Source organism: Heptranchias perlo, chromosome 26 (assembly GCF_035084215.1).
Source record: "Heptranchias perlo isolate sHepPer1 chromosome 26, sHepPer1.hap1, whole genome shotgun sequence".
Taxonomy (NCBI): Eukaryota; Metazoa; Chordata; class Chondrichthyes; order Hexanchiformes; family Hexanchidae; genus Heptranchias; species Heptranchias perlo.
The window spans coordinates 8,388,167-8,408,407 of NC_090350.1; the positions used below are offsets into that span (position 1 = coordinate 8,388,167).

The 20,241-nt window shown below is 44.2% G+C and overlaps 1 protein-coding gene across 1 annotated transcript in view; it reads right to left on the minus strand.

The window, feature by feature from the left end:
• Positions 1-20,241, minus strand: part of LOC137342497 (adhesion G protein-coupled receptor B2-like) — a 697,882-nt gene that overhangs the window by 376,053 nt on the left and 301,588 nt on the right. Inside the window, exon 5 of the mRNA XM_068006399.1 lies at positions 2,437-2,601. Coding sequence (XP_067862500.1) covers positions 2,437-2,601 — 165 coding nt within the window. The remainder of the gene's footprint in view (positions 1-2,436; positions 2,602-20,241) is intronic.

The following is a 20,241-nucleotide window of genomic DNA, read 5'->3' on the forward strand; positions in this document are numbered from 1 at the left end:
TGAAACTTTTCTGTTGAAATGCAATACATTTTTTCAACAAAAATAAAATGGAAATGCTAAATTTTAAGGAAGTATAACTTCACAAAGGAGAAAATCGCTGGAGTAATTCAAAAAGATTGAAATACTCTAGACTTGTGAACTGAAGCTACACGACCTCTCTAACATCCAAGATGGCATCTTGGCTGCGCATGCATGTTTCCAACATGATGTGCACTGGACGCCAATTTGATGTAGGTATTAGCGCATGCTGAAATACCGAACGCCGGAAGCATGTAAAGTAAGGAGAAAATGGATACAATCAGTGTGCAACTCTGATTTAAAGTGATCGACACCATTTTGGCACTTAACGCTCAACTCAACGCATAGTCTTAACCACAACCATCTGAATGTGTCTTAGAGTGCCTGGAGGATCCCCACCAGGGCTATTTAAAGGGACCATGCAGGATTTACAGGTTAGTAGCTGGATTATTGCTTCTGGCTGCCGAGACATTTGTAACTGTTTTTGGAGGTTTCCTATACTTGAATACTAGGACACGGGGACATAGCCTAACATTTAGAGCCAGGACATGCAGGAGTGAAGTTACGAAATGCTTCTACATGCAAAGGGTGGGAGATGTCTGGAACGCTCTTCTGCAAACGGCTGTTGATGCTAGCTCAATTGTGAATTCTAAATCTGAGATTGATAGGTTTCTGTGAACCAAAAATGTTAAGGGATATGGGACTCAGGCGGGTATATGGAGTTAGGTCACAGGTCCGCCATGATCTCATTGAATGGCGGAACAGGCTCGAGGGGCTAAATGCCACTGCCATTTGCTGCCTCCTGGTATGCGCCGCCTTCTCCTGCAAGAAAGCGGGACGTGTGTCTGGGTGATGTGGCTGTCATGGTTGAAGAGCGCCAATGTGTGTGGCCTGTGAATTGTGGGTGGGCAGCTTGCAACAGTGCTAATGTGTAAGGGTGAGAGGAAGCATTTGATTGGAGGAATTGAGTATTGATGGAAAAAGTTTGTTGGTACATGGGTGATAGGGGGGTGTAGTGCGAGGTGCAGTTGGTAGGAGACGCCACTTGACAGCTGACCTCACTCAACTTCACCACTCGTGTCAAAGCATTGAACTTCTTCCTGCGCTGCATCCATGTTCATGGTGCTATGCATCTGGCATTGACCTCGTCCCCCGCTGCCTCCCACTGCCCTTTTGGGCATATGTCTGGAGGGCTTCTTGCGTTTCCCCCACCACGTGTATAAGATGTCCCTCCTTCTTTCTACCTCTTGCACCAAGGTCTGTAGTGCATCATCTGAGAACCTTGGTGCACGCACTCTCGCAGGCCTGGTACCAACTCAGATCGGCAGATTAGTGAGGTTTGGCATGCAGATTGGAGGATGTGGGATTTAGTAGTGCGCAACCTTTATTCGATGTTTTAACATAGCTCATCAGTGCATAAACATAGGGACGGGATCTGGATCTGTGCTTTACATGTGCAATGTCCGATCTCCATTCTGACACCGTGCAGACAGCAGACTGTTATTTTTAGCAGATAACAGGTACCGGCTACCTTTTAAGAGATTTTAAGCGACATCCTCCCTTTAAGAGATTGGGGCTCCCCCTGCTGGTGGAAAGTGCAAATTGCATTGAATCCTTGTGTCAACACTGATTTCCAATCTGATTGAAGGTAAGTCCTCAGGCCTCACGAAAGTCTCGTCCCGTCTGTGTAGGGGCCATTGGGCATGGGTTAATAGCAGATCACGCTACCTACGCCCAATAATAGGCCTTATCGAATATTTCCCCCAACATCTCCTTAATTACGAACTAAACAAATGTCATCGGGGTCGCTGTTACAAGTGGTGGCACAGACTGAAATCAGTACTTAAAAAAAGAACATATCCTTTGAATGCAAACGGGATTCAATGAACTACATGGAAGACCTAAAACCATTTGGCCCCATTCAAAGAAATCAAAAAATGAAGTAAGAAAAATAAACTATTTTAAAATACATCAAATGGCAAGGCAAATTCATTCCTAAAAATTAATCAAGAAAATATTATATCAGAACAATTAGCATTGAATTTTCAAACACCTTTGGGACCTGGATTCAGGTCCCTCTCAGGAAGAAGGTATAAGGGCTGCCACTTTCTAAGGGTTGTCAAACGGGTTCAAGTGTCAGGTTAGTTCACATAATACAAAATTGCTTTCAATTTTATCTCATTTTTTAAGAGTAAGGTTGAATCAGAATTGGCCCAAATATACAAGAAATCTAAATGGTCCCAGGTTAAGGCTTCTTATTCAGTGCTCATTGTTTGGTGCAATAATTCGACAGACAAGACCACCGATTTTAGTTTCTCTGTGCAGTCATCCTCACCCCTAGAAGCAGAGCAAGACATTTTCCTGCCCTCAAAAAATATTCTGAACAGACATACAATTAAAATAAGTGTTTATACCAACCAGGGCAGAGTGCGATGTTGCAGAGCTTGGTTTGGAGCTCTGGGCCCTGACACACTTTCCCTCCATGTTGTGGTGCAACACACATCCGAGATCTTCTTCTCGATCCTCTCCCACAGGTAACTGAGCACAAACTCCATGGCGACCATTCCTCCCACAGACCATGTACTACAACACAGTATAAATCACACGAGAGATCTGTCACCATAGAGTGCGAAAATACCAAATACAACTCTTTCATCCTGAAGATGACAGACCTACTACAGTATAAAATATAATAAACATGGCGCATTAGTGATGTTTTCTTACTGAAATTAACAATTGTTGGCCTGTCTGAGGAAAGTCAATTTTTTTGTAAAATATTGTCCTCTTAACATTATCAAATTAAATTTCAAAACTTCTCACTGAAATTTTGACTGAAACTATCTCCCCTAAAATTTAAATATTGGGGTAATTTCAGTGCTCTTAATGGGGAGTCATGCTCGAAGAGAGTGCTAATTCTCCAGTCCGCACTTCTTTCAAGCACAGTTCGCTGGTGAGAGCACAAGATTGCTGAATTTACTCTACTGAATCATATTTCTGGTACAAAGAGTACAAGAATAAATCCGTAAGATTCCTTTTGAAGCTGTAATTACCTTCAAACTAAATTCCCAATACAACTTAACACCTCTGAGACTTAACTGAAAAGATGACAAGGTATTTAAAGTTGCAGTAATGATTTTAGTGAACCTTTAATCATCCATCATAAAACATCCGAGCGAAATAGCTGCTGCTGTTATTACTACACTATATAATGTTTGCACAACGGTTCCAATACCAGATGCCCAAGATCTTAATTGTATTAACTGAAGGCAGCAAGGGGAGGCCAGGGGCTCGAATTTAGCAGGCCTGCGGGTTCCCAGCGGGTGGTCCTCCGGGAGCGTCGAAAACGCGAACGGCGAAATTAGTGGGTTGCCCACGCGATCGTAGCAGGCAATCCACTAATAGGATCCAATTACCTGCTCATCCGGGGTCCACGGCGCTGGCCTGCGCGTCGGGCGGGCTGCGCATGCGCAGTACGATCTGTCAGCTGGAGGCTCTCTAGTTAAAGGGGCAGTCCTCCACTGACAGATGCTGCAACCAATGGGACAAATTGCAGCATGGAGCAGCCCAGGGGGAAGGCTGCTCCCAGTTTAATGATGCCTCACCCCAGGTATCATCAGATGGGGTGAGGAGGAGGGGGAGGACACAGATCTTCCCCCCGGCGGGCGGGAGGAAGCGGCCTGCCTCTGCCACCAAGAAGGCCTGGCTCGAGGTGGCAGAGGGGGTCACCTGCGCCACCAACATATCGCCCACCTGCATACAGTGCAGGAGGCGCTGCAATGACCGCAGTAGGTCAGCCACAGTGAGAACACGAAGTCTTTCCCCTACACTCCGTCTGCCACAACACTGCCCCCACCCCAAATCTCCTTCGGCACCGCCAACACTATTCTGTCACATCACCCTTCATGCCCACTCACACCCCATCCTCATCTTACCTCCACCTACTCACCTCGCCAGTACTCATCCTGCCACTAACACGCGACCCAATCCTCATACAATCTCATGGCTCCATCCCATACTCACCCTCTCGTGCATCTCCCTCACGGCCAGCCTCACTCAACCTGCCACCACCTGTGCTGCAGCCACAGGGCATGCATCACATATGTGCAGTAGGCAGGGTAAGGCAAACGTCTCGTCAGCATGAAGGGGGTGCACAAGGGTGTCTGAGGGTTTGTCATGGGTGTTACCCATATTGAATTTCAGAGCCACAAACAGCACACATTATATTGACACCACCACTGCCATGTCTCCGCGAATCCTGTCCATTGTGTCCAATAATGCCCGCTCCTGGGTATCACTATGAGGACCCACCACTGATGCCACCCATCGTGTTACTGCAGAGTAGGTGCAGGTGTATTTGCAGGGCTCGTCCGCGCAGACAACTGAGAGACATCGGCGGTGTTGCCGGCTGCACCCTGGAAGGATGCGGAGGAGAAGGTGTGGAGGACAGTGGTGACTTTGCCAGCGACAGGTAAACAGTTGGTGCTGGGGCCAGCCAGGAGCAGCTCGGCATGAAAGAGGCTGCAGATCTCCACGACTACATGTCGAGCGAATCTGCGCCTCCCTGTGCACTGCTGCTCGGAGAGGTCCGGGGAGCTGCGCCTCGGTCTGTGGACCCTGTGGCGAGGGTAGTGCCCTCTGCGACGCGTCTCTCTCTGCGGTAGCCCTCCCTCCTGCTGTGCAGGTGGGCGTGCAACCACACCGTGTTGGGGGGATCCACGTCTCTGCGGCGGACGGCGTGGACTGCGAGGCTGCTGGTGGTGGTCATGCTCTTCGTCCTCCGAGGGTGTCCACACACCACCCAACTGGCAGGTGTTGATCTGAGGGGTTGTGCAGGGTAGGTGTGTGGGTCCTCGGACTGGGGCTGCGGTTTCGTGTCGGTCTGTCCTCTGGCTTGGCCGGGGGGTGGTGGGGGGCAGGGGTTGCCCTATGTGACGCGGTGGCCTCCTGCGTGGGTGAGGGCGCTCCCCCGTGGAGCGCACCTTGGCACCTGCCACAGGCTGCTGGCTGCAACACGCCTGGTTTGAAGGGTCCTGTTTCCCCCAGTGTGGGAAACTGACTGCTTTGAACGTAAATTCCCACACTTCCTCTTTTGACAGCTGCTTCAGCTCATTAACTGACCACAACGAGCAAGTTAAGTACTCTCAAGTGGAACCCCGCTGGCTTTAATTGCCTGCGGGATTCCCACCAGCGGGGCTTGCGCGCGCAGCCCCGCACGTCAGCGCGGTACCCGGAAGTGGCCGGGATTTCGTTCGAATCCGGTCACGTGATCGGAGATCGGGATTTTCGGGGCCCCCCCGCTGGAAACCCGCAGGTAACCCGACCCTAAAATCGAGCCCCAGGTGTTTCCCCGCAGGGAGGGATAACGCAGACATTAGCGCATGAGCCATTTGCCCCTCTCATGGAGCTGCTGTGGCACATGTCCCAGTGGTTAAGTTACAGACTAACAATGGCAAAGAACTTCAAACAGTGCTTCCCCCATCCCTAGGTGGAATACAGTCGGTAGTCTGGGAAAATCTGAGGAAAGGGAAGGAAAGAAAATTAGCCAAAAGGGTTAAAAAGGCAGGCGTTGGATATGTAAAGATTATATTTGTGAGCTGCTGGGATCAAGCAACTTTTTGACAAAATCCTAACTAGTTCCTCCTTCCCTAAAGTAACTAGGAAAGTCCTTGCGAGATCATATACCACCAGGACCTTAAGCCTCATTTGATTGTTCTATTCACTGCGTTAACTTCTATTTGTGCTGCATGATAGATTGCAAATGCATTTCAAATTCTGTTACAAAAACAAAATCATCAGACACTTCATTCCTGCGCTGGGAGTTTGTACTCAGTATGATGTGTGGAGGGGAGATTGTGCTATGTATTGCAGGGGTGTTTAGTTTGTTCAATGTCTTAAGTGGCAGAAGGACAGGTTGAGTTATTGGAAATTCTTAGAAAGATTTCATAGCAAAAACACTTTTAAAAATCATAAAGAATATGTGTGCAAATGCTCAGGCATTGGCACCTGTACTGCTTTTAGACTTTGGAAATGGTTATACTGCAAAAACAGAGCATTCCTTCAGCATAGTAAGCTGGCATGGTGGTAAGGTGATAATGGGCCAGAAATTGCTTTCAAAATAATGGTAAGCCCAACAGCACTCACCGTTATTTGTGGCGAAATCGAAGAGCAAGTTCCAGTGACCGCACATGCGCAGTCAAACATGGAAATCTGGAACTTGCTTTTCCTGGTTCTCTGGTGATGTGACATCTTTGGCTTAAAGGGACATCGCCGGCTGCAATCAATAGAATCAATGAACCAGCGCCAATTTGCTCTCCTGCCTTGCTGGAAACGAACTAATATCGCCACAGAACAGGTACGCTCAAGTATATCAGGTCTAAACAAAGTTTTAACAGCATGGTAAGTCTTAATGACTGTCAAACAACCTCTCTGGCACTGAAAATTAAATTTTTAAAATGTGAAGTCTCGTTACTCCTGATTTTAATAGTTTTTTGACATTTAAAAAAATTGTTTAAATTTTAAAAAATTTTAAAATTTTTTCTAAAAATTTAAAACTTTTTCCTTCTCTTTTATCTCAGTCTTTTAATCTTATTGTCTCTTTATTTTGCTTTCTCTATGTCATTTTATAATACCTTTTCGGGCACATCTGCGTATTTAGTTTGTGCGGTTTGTGAATGAACTGCACTTCCTGGTTCTCACAGCGTGGCTTGCTTCAAGCTGATTGGTTGAGGGCCCTTAGAGCTCCTTTCACCACTCTCAGCCCGGGAAAGAACTGGCAGTTCAAGGAAGTTGCCGCCAAAAAGAATGCGGTAACTTAGTGGGTGAATTTGAATCTAATGAGTAGCGAGCACTGCTGGTTCGCTGCTCGGAGCAATTTACGGGCCTTACGGCTAGTACTTAACAGCTTAAGTACCCTTTTAACAACGTGATAATTGTTATTGCAATGCCAATCAATCTCTCCAGCCCAGTAAGGGAACAATTTAAACTGTTGAGTCTTATTCCTGCATGTAGTAAATTCTTCTTAGAAGTATCAAAAATTTGAAATTTGTAATTTTTTTTCTTACTTTTCCTTTCTGTCTCCTTTTTTTCTCTTTCTCTTAATCCAATCTTTCTTTCCCTCTCCTTATTTCTCTTTCTGTACCTGATTTGGTTCTAATTGATTCTGACATCAATAGTAGGGAAAATGCTCGAATCTATTATAAAGGATGTGATAACAGGACACTTAGAAAATAATAATAGGATTTGGCAGAGTCAACATGGATTTATGAAAGGGAAATCATGTTTGACAAACCTATTGGAGTTCTTTGAGGATGTAACTAGTAGAATAGATATGGGAGAACCAGTGGATGTGGTGTATTTGGATTTTCAGAAGGCTTTCGATAAGGTTCCACACAGGAGGTTGGTGAATAAAGTTAGAGCACATGGAATTGGAGGTAATATACTGGCATGGATTGAGAATTCGTTAACAGACAGAAAATGGAGAGCAGGAATAAACGGGTCTTTTTCAGGTTGGCAGACTGTGACTAGTGGGGTACCGCAGGTATTGGTGCTTGGGCCCGAGCTATTCACAATCTGTGTCAATGATTTGGATGAGGGGACTAAATGTAATATTTCCAAGTTTGCTGATGACACAAAACTAGGTGGGACTGTGAGTTGTGAGGAGGATGCAAAGAGGCTTCAAGGGGATATAGACAGGCTAAATGAGTGAGCAAGAACATGGCAGATGGAATATAGTATGGAAAAATGTGAAGTTATCCACTTTGGTAGGAAAAACAGAAATACAGAGTATTTTTTAAATGGTAAGATATTGGGAAATGTTTATGTTCAAAGGGACCTGGGTGTCCTTGTACATGCAGGTGCAGCAAGCAATTAGGAAGGCAAATGGTATGTTGGCCTTTATTACAAGAGGATTTGAGTACAGGAGTAAAGATGTCTTACTGCAATTATATAGAGCCTTGGTGAGACTGCATCTGGAGTATTGTGTACAATTTTGGTCTCCTTACCGAGGAAAGGATATACTTGCCATAGAGGGAGGGCAACGAAGGTTCACCAGACTGATCCCTGGGATGGCGGCATTGTCGTATGAGGAGAGATTGAGCGGACTAGGCCTGTATTCTCTAGAGTTTAGAAGAATGAGAGGTGATCTCATTGAAACATACAAAATTCTTACAGGACTAGACAGGGTAGATGCAAGGAGGGGGTCACAGTCTCAGAATAAGGGGTAGGCCATTTAGGACTGAGATGAGGAAAAATCTCTTCACTCAAGAGGGTGGTGAATCTTTGGAATTCTCTATCCCAGAGGGCTGTGGAGGCTCAGTTATTGAGTACATTCAAAACAGAGATCGATAGATTTCTAGATATTAAGGGCATCAAGGGATATGGGGATGGTGCAGGAAAATGGTGTTGAGGTAGAAGATCAGCCATGATCTTGTTGAATGGCGGAGCAGGCTTGAGGGGCCAGATGGCCTACTCTTGCTTCTATTTCTTATGTTCTTATGTACACCCACTCTAATTCACCAAGGTCCCACATGCCCCATTATCAGCTCGCAGTTGCAGCAACCTGCAGGGCAAAAATTTGAGAGCTGAAGGATGAAGGAAAAAGTCTAACTAATGCCGTGAGGTGCTCCACTCCAGTAAATTCTGGGCCAATGTCTTGCAGAAGGTTCTTCTATAACTATATCTTTCACAGCAGACAATAATGATAGATATCTTCCTGCCAGATTTGGGGGGGGGCAGAAGGGGGGGAGTACTCCTTCAAGAGAAATAGGCACAGGTCTTATGGAAAAGGAAACAATCCAAAGGTCCATCATTCTTTTGTGGTAGAACTAGTATGCCAATGCTTTCAGCCATTAGTCCAAAGTAGTGCACATTTGGACAGATAAAACAATGGTGATCTATAATGACAGCAAGCAAATGGGATTCATTCTCCAGTTCTCTGCTACGATGCAGTATTGTTGACATATTAGTATCTGAGTCATGGGACGTTTTTTTTGTCTGTGCATTTAGCTAGAGTAGACAGTACTTTAGTGGATGCTCTCAGTTGCCACACTGTTTATTTGCATGAAGATCTTCATGGACCTAATCATGATAGCCCAGAGAGAGACCTTTTTGCATCATTGGCAAACTTTGTTTCTATTCCAAAGTAGAAGCATACCTGTTTGGAGGTTGGATGGCCTCTCTTTTTTGTATATGGAAGATTCTGTGCGATTCTTCTGATCTCAGGGTGCTGCAGAAAGTGACCTTGAATGAGGTCAAAGCCATTCCAATAATCCCCTACTGGCTGCGTCAGCTGTGGTGTCTGGATGCACTGGTTATATGCAAGCTCAGCATTGTTTATGCTCTTCAAGATGTGGAATCAGATTCTACACCTGGAACCAAAGTATTACTGATTGACAGCATGGGTGTTGAATACCAGTGACTGTTATGGCAAGGCCTCCCACTGGCAGTAGTCAATACTATTTCCCATGAAACATCCACTAATTGGGCTTACAATGTGAAATGGTAAGAGTCCTTGAATAGCATGCTACCAAGTCAGGTAGTCCTCCAATATATGAATTATGTCATATTTTATACATTCTACAATATTTCTTTGAACTTGGATTAAAGCACAGTTCCATTTATGCAGGGGTTCTTACTATCATGGCATTTAAAGAACCACTGACTTCAGATTCAGGATGGGACTTCTTCATGTAGGCAATCCCTGGTTCCAAAATTAGACCTCTATTTTGTTCTTTGAAAAGATATGATTTAACGTTTCTCACACGACAGCATTGTTAGCATTAGTTTTGACTTATATTAGTAAGTTGCAGGCCTTAGTTGTAGACTGATGTTTTAAAGATATATAAGATTGTTACAGGTATAGAAAAAGTTAACTTGGAATATTAGTTTAAATTAAACTGCAGTTGTAGAACCGGGGGACATGGGTTCAAACTAGTAAAAGGTAATTTTAGGACTGATATCAGGAGATTCTTCTTCACACAAAGAATAACTAATGTGTGGAATATACTTTTGGACAAAACAGTACAGGCAACAATCCTTGAATAATTTAAGAAACAATTTGGATGCTACAATGTGGGGAAGGGAGCGTTAACATCTCTCTGGATGGAAGAGCCAAGATGGGCCGAATGGTCTTCCTTACCCATAATTATCTTGTGATCAGAATAGCCTTATTTAATTTGGTATAGAGATAGAATAGTTGTTAAGACTCATCATAGGATTCTCCGTGTGCATCTTTTCCAGTTTAATTTAAATCAGGAAATTAATATTCCCTCATTTTATCCATAGCCATGTCAACCAGAAGTAAACTCTAAGTTCCATTGTGTTCACCTTCACATATAGCAAAATGGTTGGTGGCATGCATTCTTCACTGCTACTATCTAACTGGAAATAGACCCAGAGATATTCCACTCATTCTCCAACCATTTTCTGAGCATCTCTTAGATCTTGATTGCCGATGTTTGCAAAGCTACATGAAATATTGCTCCATTTGCTAAGTTTGGCAGCTGCGTAGGACAATGTTTTTGACCAATTTATCTTGGCAGTAGTGGTTGGAGCTCCTCAGCACCTCTCTCCTTACGGATTATGGCTCCTATATTGTGTGCAGGATCGATCCCCCAATGAAGACGAAAGATACTTTATGCACCTTATATGGTTGATCCTTACCAACTATTTGCTCAGATCCCGTCAGATTTGTTTTTGATTTGCTTAGAGGTTTTATTGTGAAGTAGGTTTACATTAGCTTTAAGTCAAAATGAACTGGTGCTATCACACAAGTTCTGGGGTTTTATATAATATGGGAGACTCTACCCATCATGACATCCCACCACAAATTAAATAGCACTTATAGTATGTGATTTCCAAGAATGAATCAAGCTTGGATGTGTGTGAAAGCTGCCTATCATTTGAAACGTGAAGAAGACCCCACAAAATAGTATATCTTTTTTCACAGAGTGTCAATGGGTTATCACAAAACCTTCAGTATCTATCACTAATTCCATTGTTTCTTAAATTATAATACTAATGCTTTGTGGATGCAGCTTAAAGGAGCTGCGTAATTTGCCAAAACAAAAAACTTACAAGACTAAAATATCTAGAATGTAAACATAGGTGCACTGAATGTTCTTTTTCAGAATGTGTTGGGAGTAATTTAACAAAAACTAAACAGTGGGGTAAAGTTCAATGGGTCTTAGATCTAGCATCTGGTGCAGCATAGGGTATTCCCCAATGACTGTTGTGCCATAGCTGTTCCTGAATAAGGATGAGCAAACAGACTTTTGTTCAGATGTTACTCACATTGTATTTCTCTAAGGTAAACTGGACACTTCCCATTGCACATATTCAAGATTGTGTAAAGCTCAAATTCAGCATGAAAGCTCTTGAAAAATTATTCTTTCCTTTTCTCTTATTTTGCTCGTGTGTCTCTACTGCCTCTATTTTTTAATCTCTCTTTTGCATCTTCACATAGTTTGGCAGTGATTTCACTTGTTTCTCTTTCTATGATCTCACTCTCACACTTGCACTCGTACTTTGTGACCTGTATGACCAACATATTAACTTTCCGCGGAGAGTTTAATATGCAAATCCAACAAGTTCTTAAAAATAATGGAGAGGTTGAGGGCGATTTGCTGTTTTCACGAGACTAACTTGTTCCTCGTCAGATGTTGCTGGATGATTTGCACATTAATAACGGCCACTAAACTCGCCATTATTTTGTCAGCAAATTCTAGGCCATTACTTTTCTGAGCCCACAGGAGATCCTTACCTGATGCCTTCTCTATTTGCACTAAATGGGAGATGGGACGTCCGCAAGTAATGTACCTTTGAGTGGATTTAATTGAATGGATTCATGAAAAATCAAGCATTGATGATTACAAAGATGGTTGGTGCCATCAGCCTGAGCACTAAAAGATTAACCTGTTCTGTGATACGTGATCCTTCCTGGATGGAAATATGAGTTCTCTGAGCACTGTGAATAACATGTTCTAAGAGCAAGAACACCCTGGGGTCGATTTACAATGGAAATTAAAATCAGACAGTTTCTATGATGGCGCCCAATCCACAATGCCAGCTTTAAGCCCGGGTAGCAAGTTGAAAATCTACACCCTGTCTTGGAATGTGCAGAAATGTGCCTCAAATGGGAACTCTGACCAAATAATTGACCAAATATGTAGAGACACTGGGGTGAAATTGGGTTTCAGTGAAAGTGCAAAATGGGTGGCAGCTAATTGGCTGCCCTTTTTACACTGCGCTCAATTTTCTATTTGGTCAGAGCTCCCATTTGGATCACTAAGGTGGGAGTGAGAGGTCACGTGAGAGTTTGCCAAGCATGGCATGACAAAAAAAAACTTTATTATACCCTCCTGCCAATCATGGGATATATAATTCTGATGGAGCAACCCGAGTGTACAGAGGTCTAAAGGCCCCACCCTCCTACAATAAACTTATCCCATTCTTTGTCTACCTCTTCTGATACCTCTGCAGCCGAGTGCAAAGGTTCCTTACAGGCTGTTACCAAAGCCCAGTATGGACAGCCATCAAGACGTGTACGAACCATGCAGGTGTGATTTTCCTCTCTAATTTTCCTGCTTTCTGCTGAGAGATGCCATAGTCTCTGGCTCCTGAGGAGAACAAGACTCAAATCTGTGGCACTGAGCATTAGCACTCTAACAGTCAGCAACACCACTGCACCCAACACGTTCACTAACATTAATTTTAAAAAGCATATCATAGTTTAAAAAGAGCATTTGGCATTTTGTTCACTTGCCAGTATGCCTTTAGCCTGGATTTTCATGCCATGGCTATCTAGCAAGTTTCTTACCCTATCTTTAGGTTTCTTTTTTTCCTAGGCCTTGTGGTGATAATGGGAAAACCAAGCCTTGGGTATAATTAGGAGGTGCTTAAGTAGAGTCATAGAGTCATAGAGTCATACAGCACGGATAGAGGCCCTTCGGCCCATCGTGTCCGCGCCGGCCATCAGCCCTGTCTACTCTAATCCCATATTCCAGCATTTGGTCCGTAGCCTTATATGCTATGGCATTTCAAGTGCTCATCCAAATGCTTCTTGAATGTTGTGAGGGTTCCTGCCTCCACAACCCTTTCAGGCAATGAGTTCCAGACTCCAACCACCCTCTGGGTGAAAAAGTTCTTTCTCAAATCCCCTCTAAACCTCCCGCCTTTTACCTTGAATCTATGTCCCCTTGTTATAGAACCCTCAACGAAGGGAAAAAGCTCCTTAGTATCCATCCTATCTGTGCCCCTCATAATTTTGTACACTTCAATCATGTCCCCCCTCAGCCTCCTCTGCTCCAAGGAAAACAAACCCAATCTTCCCAGTCTCTCTTCATAGCTGAAGCGCTCCAGCCCTGGTAACATCCTGGTGAATCTCCTCTGCACCCTCTCCAAAGCGATCACATCCTTCCTGTAGTGTGGCGACCAGAACTGCACACAGTACTCCAGCTGTGGCCTAACCAGTGTTTTATACAGCTCCATCATAACCTCCTTGCTCTTATATTCTATGCCTCGGCTAATAAAGGCAAGTATCCCATATGCCTTCTTTACCACCTTATCTACCTGTTCCGCCGCCTTCAGGGATCTGTGAACTTGCACACCAAGATCCCTCTGACCCTCTGTCTTGCCTAGGGTCTTCCCATTCATTGTGTATTCCCTTGCCTTGTTAGTCCCTCCAAAGTGCATCACCTCGCACTTTCCCGGGTTAAATTCCATTTGCCACTGTTCCGCCCATCTGACCAACCCACCTATATCGTCCTGCAGACTGAGGCTATCCTCCTCACTATTTACCACCCTACCAATTTTTGTATCATCAGCGAACTTACTGATCATACCTTTTACATTCATATCCAAGTCATTAATGTGGAGCACAAACAGCAAGGGACCCAGCACCGATCCCTGTGGTACCCCACTGGCCACAGGCTTCCAGTCACAAAAACAACCTTCGACCATCACCCTCTGCCTTCTGCCACTAAGCCAGTTTTGTATCCAAAGTGCCAAGGCACCCTGGATTCCATGGGCTCGTACCTTCTTGACCAGTCTCCTGTGGGGGACTTTATCGAAGGCCTTACTGAAATCCATGTATACCACATCCACTGCGTTACCCTCATCCACACGCCTCGTCACCCCCTCAAAAAATTCAATCAAATTAGTCAGACATGATCTTCCCTTGACAAAGCCATGTTGACTATCCCTGATTAATCCTTGCTTCTCCAAGTGGAGACTAATTTTGTCCTTCAGAATTTTTTCCAATAATTTTCCTACCACTGATGTTAGGCTCACTGGCCTGTAGTTCCCCGGTTTTTCCCTACTCCCCTTCTTGAATAATGGTATTACATTAGCGGTTCTCCAGTCCTCTGGCACATCCCCTGTGGCCAGAGAGGTTCTGAATATATGTGTCAGAGCCCCCGCAATCTCCTCCTTTGCCTCACACAGTAGCCTGGGATACATTTCGTCCGGGCCTGGGGATTTATCCATTTTTAGGCCTGCTAAAACCGCCAATACCTCCTCCCGCTCGATGTTAATATGTTCGAGTATATCACAGTCCCCCTGCCGTATTTCTATGTCTACATCGTCCTTCTCCATAGTGAAAACAGATGCAAAAAATTCATTTAGAACCCCTCCTGCATCTGCCGGCTCCACACACAGATTGCCATTTTTGTCCCTAATGGGCCCTATTTTTTCCCTAGTCATCCTCTTACCCTTAATATACTTATAAAACATCTTAGGATTTTCCTTTATTTTGCTCGCCAGTGTTATTTCATGGCCCCTCCTTGATCTCCTAATTTCTTTTTTAAGTATCCCCCTGCACTTTTTGTACTCCTCTAGGGCTTCCTCCGTCTTTAGCCTTTTGTATCTGCCAAAAGCCCTCCTTTTTTTCCTAATCCATTCTCGTATATCCCCTGACATCCAAGGTTCCCTGGAGTTCTTGGAACCACCCTTGACCTTTACGGGAACATGTTGCCATTGTATGGTCTCAATCTCCCTTCTGAAAGACTCCCATTGCTCCGATGCGGATTTTCCTACAAGCAGCTGATCCCAGTCCATTTTGGCCAGATCCTGCCTTATCCTATTAAAATTGGCCTTCCCCCAATTTAGAACCTTTATTTCCGGCCCCTCCCTGTCCTTTTCCATGACCACCTTAAATCTCACCGAATTATGGTCACTGTCACCAAAGTGCTCACCTACTAGCACTTCTTCCACTTGGCCGGCCACATTCCCTAGAATTAGGTCCAGTACCGCCCCCTCTCTTGTAGGACTTTCTACATGCTGGCTCAAAAAGCTCTCCTGGATGCACGTTAAGAATTTTGTACCCTCAAAGCCTTTTACACTCTGAGTATCCCAGTTAATATTGGGGAAGTTGAAATCCCCCACGATTATTACCCTATTATTTGCACAATTTTCTGAGATTTGCCTACATATCTGTTCCTCGATCTCCCCCTGACTGTTTGGGGGCCTATAGTACACTCCCATCAAAGTGCTTGCCCCCTTTTTGTTTTTAAGCTCCACCCATATGGCCTCATTAGAGGAACCTGCTAATATATCATCCCTTCTTATGGCAGTAATTGATTCTTTAATTAATATTGCGACCCCCCCTCCTCTTATACCTCCCCCTCTGTCTCGCCTGAAGATTCTGTACCCCGGAATATTGAGCTGCCAGTCTTGCCCCTCCCTCAACCATGTCTCTGCGACAGCAACAATATCATACTCCCATGTGTTTATCAACACCTTCAGTTCATCCACCTTATTCGCAAGACTCCTTGCATTAAAATAGATGCCATCCAGCCTTGCCCTTACATATTTGCCCTGTCTTCCAAGCTGACTTGTTTTTTTCTCTATATTTGGCTGCACATCACCCCCTATTGTAGCTCCACTCTGTATCCCATCCCCCTGCCAAGTTAGTTTAAACCCCCCCCAACAGTGCTAGCAAACCTCCCCGCAAGGATATTTGTCCCGCTCTGGTTCAGGTGCAACCCGTCCGACTTGTACAAGTCCCACCTTCCCCAGAAGCAGGCCCAGTGATCCAGGAAACTGAAACCCTCCCTCCTGCACCAACTCTTTAGCCACGCATTCATCTGTTCTATCCTCCTATTTCTATACTCACTAGCCCGTGGCACTGGGAGTAATCCAGAGATTACAACCTTTGAGGTCCTGCTCTTTAATCTGCTACCTAGCTCCCTAAATTCTTGATGCAGGACCTCATCTCCCTTCCTACCTATGTCGTTGGTCCCAATGTGGACCACGACCTCTGCCTGCTCACCCTCCCCCTTGAGAATGCCCTGTAGCCGCTAAAAGGATGGCTAAAATGTTATCTGTTTACACCCTGAGTGCATCACTTGGTGAGTCTGTTATAATAATACCCTCCTGCCAATCAGGTGAGATTGTATATTTGCTTTTGCTAATCTCACTTAAATGAAATGACCCAGTAGCACAGCATGGAGAAGAGTAGACTGCCAGAGTGGCAGAGCTGAGCCTTATGTCTAGTAACATCACAGTGGGAGTTTCATAAATGGGGCATCACGGCACTTCATTAGTTTTCAGGTAAAGCTGTACAAATTGTAGACCGTATGAAACATAAAATAACAGATACCTTCAGCAGGAGGAAGTTCAAAACTATAAACCAATTTCCAAGACTTGAGAAACATTCAATAAAATAACCCCTCAATTTTCCCAGGTCAGTCCATATATCATGGAGACAATCAGAAATAAATAGCTGCTTTCATATTCAACACAGTTAACAAAAATGATTACTTACAATGTAATTGTTTAAATCACAGACCATAGAAAATATACATAAACCATGCAGAACTAATTTTTAATTAGAAATTTTGATTTTAAGTTAATATAAGAAACTGTTTTAATAACGTAAACATGGTTTCTGCCATTACAAATACGTTCACAATATTACAACACATTAATTAAATCAGTCTGTAATTATTATAATCTCATTTGTGGATTGAATATTCACATAATGTAATCCAAGGCTTTAAATTCCTAACTAGTGAATTTCACTGGAATATTAAAAATCTGTTCATCACTCACCATCTATCTATTCAAAAAAAAATCAATAAAACTATCATGTACTGAAATGTATCCTCCATTGAGCAGCTCTTTACAAGAGGATTATTCTGAGCAGGCCATTTTATTGAACGTATGAGGAGGATATAGGTTATATTGATAGTATTCTCTCCAGTTATCTCCTCTTTGAAAGATTACTGAACACAAAATTAAATAGATTGCATTATTACAGACGTCAGAACGTCTGTCAGTCTCAGGTTCAAGCCTGATGCATGAGCAAATGTCTTGCTGCAATGAGATAAGAGTTGAAGGAACGGCACTCCTTCAAACAGTGCTTCAAGAGGGGAATAGGCAGAAACCTGGGTACAGATTGCTCACCCAGCCTCTCAACGAGAAACAGTGGCCCTAAAAATCCACTGTGGCCACTTCCTGGTGTAAGTGCCAGGGTATGCCCACACATGGGGAACAGTTCTGACCCCAATGTAGTTTGCGGGGTCAGGAATGAGGCCAGAAACAGGATATTTGATGCTTGGGCAACCTCCAGCAGAAGAGACTGCATACGTCAGCTGTAAAGGGCAGGGGGAGAGGGGGGGCGACCGGGCTGGCGGAATATAAGATGCCCCTCATGGTCCCCTTGGTAAGGAACTGTTTTTAAATATTTTTTTCAAATTGGCCATCCTTTTAGGGGTCCAGGCCTGGATGTCCATTTGGATCCCCAGGTGGGCCCCACTTTTGCCAGGGGTTGGGGAAATACGCCAGGCTTACCTCTAACGATTCTATGCCGGGTCCAAACTGAGGGCCTGAGGATGGGAACTCTGGCCTTCTGGAGTCACTGCCTCTTCTGATGTTGATAGCTTTGTTGGGGCGGGGAGAGCCTCCACTCCAACAAGGCCATCCTGGAATCCCCAATTTAAGGCCAGGACCTGATGTATCCAGGTCCTAGTTGAGTTGGTGGCTGTTCCAGTGGACTCCCACTGGATTTATGTGCGAAGTCAGTCGGAGTACCCCAGATTTTCTGGGCCAGTGCATATTGTGGAGAAACCCAGGGGCTGACATTGCTGCTTTTCCTAAATTTGAAAAAACAGATAAATAAAAAATGGTGTAAAGTTATTAAAAAACAGATAATTCCTCTGTACTCACCACAGCTCTGACAAATTCTAATCCTCCAAAATGGATTAATAAACATTAGTGTAGGGTGATCAAAAGAGCCAATTCTTGCTTGTTGAAGGTAATTTATGATGAACTTGTACAGTTGTATAGACGAATGGAAAAGTAAGCATTTTACTCCAGACATGGAATTACTGTATTTAACTCTTGGCTAGTCTGACTCTGGCCTCTTGTGTATTCCTTTGCCATTTGTCCCACTATTGGTGGTCCTGCCTTCAGCCGCCTAGGCCATGCTTTAGAATTCCCTCTGTATACCGCTACACCTCTCCACTTCCATCTCTTTCTTTAAACCCATCTTAAAACTCACCTCTTTGACCTCACCCTCCTAATATCTCCTTTGGCTCAGCTTACGCCTCTGTGAAGCATCTTGGGATTTATTTTCTATGTTAAAGGTACTATATAAATGCAAGTTGTTGTTGTTAATGAAAGGTAAGATTTGAAACTATCACTGCAGCAGGGAGAGGAAAAAAGTGCTGAGAAGCTTTTTGCATGAGAGCCTGGGATGGGCAGCCACTGGCTGTCTCGTTTGAATGGAGCAGGAGAAGAAGCCAGCTCTGGAGCACAGTGGGTAGGAGGGGCACAAAATTCAAAGAGGGACTACCCCAGGCTGTTGGTCTCCTGTAACAGACTGACCTATCTGGGCATGGTGAAGGACCAGGTCATGAGGAGGTTCGGGGTCACCAGGGAGACTATGATTGACGTGTGCCACCTGGTCCACGAAGATCTGCAAAAACACTCAGCCATCTGCCATGTAGCGGTGAAGGTTGACACTACTCTCAACTTTTATGCCACTGGGATCTCCAGACACCTTTTGGAGACATTTCAGGAATCAGAATTTTGTTTGTTTGTCTTTTGGACAGCTGGCACTTTCTTTTTTATAAAATGAAAGAATAACAGGCTGCAAGAAATATTAAAAGTATATATTCATTTTATTAAATTGTGCAGTACTTGTGTACATGTTTGCTGTGTTTTACTTCTGCATTTGCTCCTTGCGTGTTATGGATTCTTTCATGCTAGTTGTTCATGTCCTTTATTATTAATCACTGAGCTACAGCTCCCTCCCCCATCTGAATCAGCAATCAATCCACTGCCCCTGTTTTGGTGTGAGAGGCTTCCTTTGTTGTAGTTGATTTGGACTCATGTTTTCAGAGACAGCGCCTACTGTCACTTGTGCAGGACAACTGATGGCACAGAACTGCCACTGACATGAGAGTTAACCGGTTGCTCCTATACTGCTCAGTGCATGTCGCTGCTAATGGCATCTCCTCATGATGCACAATGATCTGTCTAACAACAGAGAAGTGGGAACCTATGAAGTTTCAGAATCACTCTTTCATGGTTGGCTGCAAGGTGAAGCCAGCTATTACTGCATCTTGGAGTTTTGACCACAAAGCCTCTATTACATCTAAGGATCATCCATGGGAGATACTTGTACTGTTACTATTGCCTGCATAACTCAGGTTTCCACTGCAGATCCCATTGGTGTTTCAATTTGCTCAATGGTAGACTGCAATGCAGTCAACAATTACACCATGATATTACTCAAGTGTGAGATAGCAGTGAATATCTGGTTGTTGGAACCCCCCACACAACAAATGCAGCTTTCAATGTAACATGGATTGGCACAACTGACTCCAGAATATTGTGTTGTTATTCTAACTGTCTTCATTCAAAAAGAGGCCCAATATGGTGTGTATCCCTATGTATATTACAAGGGGCTCTCAGCATGCTAGACATCCAACCCATAGCAGTTGGAACCATTAACAATTAATGTCCTCAGCGGTGCTCAATCCTTCACCCTGTGATTCTTCCTCAAGATCACTATGTTCATCTGTCATAGTGTGTGCTTGTATGGCTTTAAGCAGAGGTGATGACGGTTGGTGCTCAGGCTCTTCAAGTACACCTGGGCAACCACTGGCAATTCCTTGCTCTGTGAAGAGAGCAGGTGGGGTATTATGAATACATAAGAACATTTATTCATTTGGATACTCTATTGCCATCAAATGTACTATAAAGTCTTTATGCACATTCAAC